The following is a 6748-nucleotide window of genomic DNA, read 5'->3' on the forward strand; positions in this document are numbered from 1 at the left end:
GGTCAAAGACTCCAGCCAACCTAGTCATAGACTGTTCTCTCTGCTACTGCATGGCAAGCGGTACCTGAGCGCCAAGTCTAGGTACAAGAGGCTTCTAAACAGCTTCTACCCCCAAGCCATAAGACTTGTGAACATCTAATCAAATGGCCACCCAGACTATTTGCACTGCCCCCCTCCCTCTTTTACGCTGCTGCTACTCTCTATTATTATCTATGCATAGTCACTTTAATAACTCTACATACATGTACATATTATCTCAAATAACTCGACTAACCGGTGCCCCTGCACATTGACTCTGTACCGGTACCCCCTGTATATAGCCTCGCTATTGTTATTTTACTGCTGCTCTTTAAATATTTGTTACTTTTATTTCTTGTTTTTTTAGGTATTTTCTTAAAAACTGCATTGTTGGTTAAGGGCTTGTAAGTAAGCATTTCACTGTGAGGTCTACACCTGTTTTATTCGGTGCATGTGACAAATAAAATGTATTTGATTTGATTGTTTTGAAAGAGGTGTGGCAGCGCCACATCCGATTGAAAGTACTGGGGCAAATGCTGTCTCGTCACACGACTTCCGTTGACTCTGTTTCAGGATGAATCAAACCACTGTCATTTTAATTAATCAATATATTCCATGCGTTTTTAATGATTCATACATACTTCCCTAACCCTAAAATGTGCCTAAATAATATACAAGATCAGAGTCTTTTTTTCTAACAGTTGGTGCTGAAACGGAGAAAAATATGCATATATTTAGATGGCTTTCTTTAATTGATGCCTATATTGATTAAGGCAGCCCCTCGCACCTCTCTGATTCAGAGGGGTTGGGTTAAATGCACATTTCAGTTGAATGCATTCAGTTGTACAACTGATTAGGCATCCACCTTTCCTTTTCTTTATTTTGAACCCATTCTCTCGATGTATTCTAGTGAGTCTGTCGACAAATTCGAATTAAAGGTACACCTTATTTAAAGGGATGGCTTAAGATATTGAATGAAAACTCCACGAGGCCCCATATGACACCGGTGAGCTATACCAGTCTCTGTAGTTATTATTGGAGCTGAGAGTGAGAACCCAACTGTGTGTCCTGTCTGCCCCCAGGGGCAGGGGGCAGAGTGCAGAGAGGGGTGGCTGGGTCTCACCTCATAGAGCCAGTGGAGGGGCTTGATGGGGGGGAGGGGCTGGGTCCAGTGCAGGGTCCAGTGCAGTCCATTTATCCAGGGTGACAGTAATTGCTGGCTGGTCCATAATGAGTCCGGCAGGCGGCGAGCAAGCCTCCTCATCCCCAGCCCTGGCATGGGTTCCGACGAGCCTAATGGGGGAGAGCCGGGCCTCCACCGCCACATCAAAGCCTACTGGAGGCACCTGCTGCACTGATGGTCCGTTTGGGTTGGTCTGGGCCCACACACACTGGAGGGGTGGGAGCCCTCAGGTCATCTTCAGTCATGTCACTGCTGCAGCAGACTGTCAGGGAGGGTAAGTATGAAGTCACAGGTTATGGGGAACAGTCAGTGTTGATAAATGCAGCCCATGCTGCTTTTGTTAAAACCAAGTTAATTAAGCATGTAAAAAACTGAAGGTATCAGTCAATTAAATTGAGCTCTACAGCAGGAGCACATAGGCCAATGCCCTCTCATCCCATCCTTTCATGATATGTTTATCTCATAGCTAGCCCACAATTCCAAGCATGACTAGCTCTTTAACCAGTCCCAGTGGCTCTAAGCTTATCTGTCACCTCTCCCAGTAGCTCTCTTTATGTCTGATGCTGTGTAACATAGGGCTGCTTAGCACCGATCATGGTTCCACAGGCAGGAATACGTTAGTCTGGTGAGATATAACAGTACTGAGCATCCCCTCACTGGATCTCAGCAGAGCGTACAACTGAAGAACATCGTTCATGAGAACTGACAGACACCATTGTAAGTGAGATATGGTAATCATAGCTAATCCTCTTGTCACACTAACCCACAGGCACAAGTAATAGCCGCCCAGTGTCCAAGAAATACGAATGCATCTCCACACACACAGATATATTGTATATCTACATGCATTTGCACTTAGTCATTCAAATAGAAAAGAGTTACTATAAACACATTGATAACCCTGTAGCATGCTTCTGAATAATGGCATATCTCTTAGTTGTGGCAGCATTGGAATTCCTCCCTGTATTTACACAGATGTGATGGAGCCCGGAGAAGAGGAGAGTAGACTAGTTGTAGAGAGAAGCTGGGGGAGAACAGGGTTAACTCCATCATGCCATGTCACCCTGGCCCTCTTTCAGAAAGAGATAAAAGAAAAAGAGAGGGAGACAGATGCTTTGTTGATTTCAAAAAAGCTTTTGACTTAATTTGGCATGAGGGTCTGCTATACGAATTGATGGAAAGTGGTGTTGGGGGAAAAACATACAATATTATAAAATCCATGTACACAAACAACAACTGTGAGGTTAAAATTGGCAAAAAACAAACACATTTCTTTCCACAGGGCCGTGGTGTGAGACAGAGACACAGCTTAAGCCCCACCCTCTTCAACATATTATTTATTTATTTCATCACATTCCCAGTGGGTCAGAAGTTTACATACACTTAATTAGTATTTGGTAGCATTGCCTTTAAATTGTTTAACTTGAGTCAAACGTTTCAGGTAGCCTTCCACAAGCTTGGGTTGAATTTTGGCCCATTCCTCCTGACAGAGCTGGTGTAACTGAGTCAGGTTTGTAGGCCTCCTTGTTCGCACACGCTTTTTCAGTTCTGCCCACAAATTTTCTATAGGATTAAGGTCAGGGTTTTGTGATGGCCACTCCAAAACCTTGACTTTGTTGTCCTTAAGCCATTTTGCTTGGGGTCATTGTCGTTTTTGGAAGACCCATTTAACTTCCTAACTGATGTCTTGAGATGTTGCTTCAATATATCCACATAATTTTCCTACCTCATAATGCCATCTATTTTGTGAAGTGCACCAGTGCCTCCTGCAGCAAACCACCCCCACAACATGATGCTGCCACCCCTGTGCTTCAAGGTTGGGATGGTGTTCTTGGGCTTGTGAGCCTCCCCCTTTTTCCTCCAAACATAATGATGGTCATTATTGCCAAACAGTTCTATTTTTGTTTCATCAGACCAGAGGACATTTCTCCAAAAAGTACGATCTTTGTTCCCATGTGCAGTTGCAAACCGTAGTCTGGCTTCTTTATGGCGGGTTTGGAGCAGTGGCTTCTTCCTTGCTGAGCGGCCTTTCAGGTTATGTCGATATAGGACACGTTTTACTGTGGATATAGATACTTTTGTACCTGTTTCCTCCAGCATCTTCACAAGGTCCTTTGTTGTTGTTCTGGGATTGATTTGCACTTTCCGCACCAAAGTACGTTAATCTCTAGGAGACAGAACGTGTCTCCTTCCTGAGCGGTATGACGGCTGCGTGGTCCCATGGTGTTTATACTTGTGTACTATTGTTTGTACAGATGAACGTGGTACCTTAAGGCTTTTGGAAATTGCTCCGAAGGATGAACCAGACTTGTGGAGGTCTACAATTTTTTTCCGGAGGTCTTGGCTGATTTCTTTAGATTTTCCCATGATGTCAAGCAAAGAGGCACTGAGTTTGAAGGTAGGCCTTGAAATACATCCACAGGTACACCTCTAATTGACTCAAATGATGTCAATTAGCCTATCAGAAGCTTCTAAAGCCATGATATCATTTTCAGGATTTTTCCAAGCTGTTTAAAGGCACAGTCAACTTAGTGTATGTAAACTTCTTACCCAATGGAATTGTGATACAGTGAATTATAAGTGAAATAATCTGTCCGTAAACAATTGTTGGACAAATTACTTGTGTCATGCACAAAGTAGATGTCCTAACCGACTTGCCAAAACTATAGTTTGTTAACAAGAAATTTGTGGAGTGGTTAAAAAACGAGTTTTAATGACTCCAACATAAGTGTATGTAAACTTCTGACTTCAACTGTATATCAACGAAATGGCGAAGGGCACTAGAACAGTCTGCAGCATTCGACATACCAATTAGGATCTGGCTAAATATACTTGAATCAGTTATAGAACCCATTGCCCTTTGTGGTTTTGAGGTCTGGGGTCCACTCACCAACCAATATTTCACAAAATGGGACAAACACCAAATTGAGACTCTGCATGCGGAATTCTTCAAAACTATCCTCAGTGGACAACATAAAACACCAAATAATGCATGCAGAGCAGAATTAAGCCAATACCCGCTAATTATCAAAATCCAGAAGAGAGATGTTAAAATCAATAACCTCCTAAAAGGAAGCGATTCCCAAACCTTCCATAACAAAGTCATCACCTACAGAGAGATGAACCTTGAGAAGAGTCCCCTAAACAAGCTGATCCTGGGGCTCTATTCACAAACACAAACAGACCCCACAGAGCCCCAGGACAGCAACTCAATTAGACCCAACCAAATCATGAGAAAACAAAAATAGAATTACTTGACACATTGGAAAGAATAAACAAAAAAAGAGAGCAAACTAGAATGCTATTTGGCCCTAAACAGAGAGTACACAGTGGCAGAATACCTGACCACCGTGACTGACCCAAACTTAAGGAAAGCTTTGACTATGTACAGTACAGACTCAGTAAGCCTTGCTATTGAAAAGGGTAGCCATAAGCAGACCTGGCTCTCAAGAGAAGACAGGCTATGTGCACACTGCCCACAAAATGAGGTGAAAAATGAGCTGCACTTCCTAACCTCCTGCCAAATGTATGACCATATTTGAGACACATATTTCCCTCAGATTACACAGACCCACAAAGAATTTGAAAACAAACCCAATTTTGATAAACTCCCATATCAATTTGGGTGAAATACCACAGTGTGCCATCACAGCAGCAAGATTGGTGACCTGTTGCCACAAGAAAAGGGCAACCAGTGAAGAACAAACACCATTGTAAATACAACCCATATTTATGTTTATTTATTTTCCCTTTTGTACTTTAACTATTTGCACATAATATGACATTTGAAATGTCTTCATTATTTTGGAACTTTTGTGAGTGTAATGCTAATTTGAATTGTTCATTTCACTTTTGTTTATTATCTACTTCACTTGCTTTGGCAATGTTAACATACGTTTCCCATGCCAATGAAGCCTTTAAATTGAAATTGAATTGAATTGAGAGAAAGGAGGAGTAAAGACAGAGGTAGAGAGAGAGAACGAGAACAAGTATGAGAGAGAGTACTGAGAGAGACAGGCAGAGAGAAAGAGAGGGAGAGAGGGGGGGAGATAATGAGAGGGGAAGAGAGAGAGAGATGATGGGAGATCAACAGATGGCAGCTCAGCTCGTCTCTGCAGGAGAGGCCCACTGCAGGCAGCTCCATCCTCTGCAGTCATCCACAGTGTCCCCTCCTGTAGTCTCTAATTACTGCGGCCTAGCCTCGGCCCCTCAGCCAGTTCCTAGGGGCTACTGGAGGGCAGTCTTGGCCTGGATACCAGACATCATGACTCACCTGCCTGGTGGAGCACCGTGGACAGTTACCATGAAGCGGTGACGTATGGCACCGGTGTTGGTGTGAGGTTCCATCCCGGTGCAATGCCAAAGGCAGGAATCTTACACTCCTTGGATACACGGCCTATACCTCACATGCTATCTTACACACAGTCATCATTCACATAGACAGAAGTTTGCCCGGGCTTCCTCTCTTATGATCTCTATCATTTTGCTACTAGGGGTTTGTAGTCATGAACGGTCTCTAGCTGGTTATGGAGAATGTGATACTGTTATATAATCAATCGTGTACTGTTATTCCAGAATCTTGATATTTCTCTCTGGGATTAGTTGTGTCGTGTCAGTGGCTGTGTCTGTGCTTGTGTCGGTGTCTGTGTACATACTCTGCAGTGGGCTCACTAGAACAGATTGAGAGGGTGGAATGGGACGCTAAATCATCCAAGTCCAGTCAAATGAGCAGTGATGGAGAGAGAGGGGGTGATCGAGGGGGTGAGAGAGAGAGAGAGAGAGAGAGCGAGAGAGAGAGAGAGAGAGAGAGAGAGAGAGAGAGAGAGAGAGAGCAGAGAGAGAGAGAGAGAGAGAGAGAGAAGAGAGAGAGAGAGAGAGAGAGAAGAGAGAGAAGAGAAGAGAGAGACAGAGCGAATGAGAGAGAGAAGGGTGAGAGAGAGAAGAGAGAGACAGAGGAACGAGAGAGAGAGGGTGAGAGAGAGAAGAAGAGAGACAGAGGGAAAAGAGAGAGAGAGGGTGAGAGAAGAGAGAGAGAGAGAGAACAGAGGGAACGTGAGAGAGAGGGTGAGAGAGAGAGAGAGAGAGAGAGATGGGACGGAACGAGAGAGAGAAGGGTGACGAGAGGAGAGAGAGAGGAGAGACAGAGGGAACGAAGAGAGAGAGGGTGAGAGAGAGAGAGAAGCCAGAGGGAAGAGAGAGAGAGGAGGGAAGAGAGAAAGAGAGACAGAGCGAATGAGAGAGAGAGGGTGAGAGAGAGAGAAGAAGAGAGACCAGAGGGAACGAGAGAGAGCAGGGGTGAGAGAGAGAAAGAGAGAGACGAGAGGGAACGAAGAGAGCAGGGAGCAGAGGAAGAGAGGAGAGAGAACAGAGGGAACGGAGAGAGAGGGTGAAGAGAAGAGAGAGAGCAGAGAGAGAGAAGACAGCAGGGAACAGAGAGAGTGGTGAGAAGAGAGAGAGGGTGAGAGAGATAGGAGAGAGCCAGAGGGAATCGAGAGAGAGAGGAGGTGAGAGAGAGAAGAGAAGAGGACGAGCGAATGAGGAGAGAGA

General features: G+C 44.4%; 1 protein-coding gene across 1 annotated transcript in view; it reads right to left on the reverse strand.

The window, feature by feature from the left end:
* Nucleotides 1–1142: 1142 nt before the first annotated feature.
* Nucleotides 1143–6748, reverse strand: part of LOC111960980 (protein-glutamine gamma-glutamyltransferase 2-like) — a 14901-nt gene continuing 9295 nt past the window's right edge. Inside the window, exons 13-14 of the mRNA XM_023983127.2 lie at nucleotides 5475–5478; nucleotides 1143–1409 (exon numbers count right to left, since the gene is read on the reverse strand). Of these exons, the coding sequence (XP_023838895.2) occupies nucleotides 1143–1409; nucleotides 5475–5478 (271 nt within the window). The remainder of the gene's footprint in view (nucleotides 1410–5474; nucleotides 5479–6748) is intronic.

The sequence above is a fragment of the Salvelinus sp. IW2-2015 genome, linkage group LG4q.1:29 (assembly GCF_002910315.2).
Source record: "Salvelinus sp. IW2-2015 linkage group LG4q.1:29, ASM291031v2, whole genome shotgun sequence".
NCBI lineage: Eukaryota > Metazoa > Chordata > Actinopteri > Salmoniformes > Salmonidae > Salvelinus > Salvelinus sp. IW2-2015.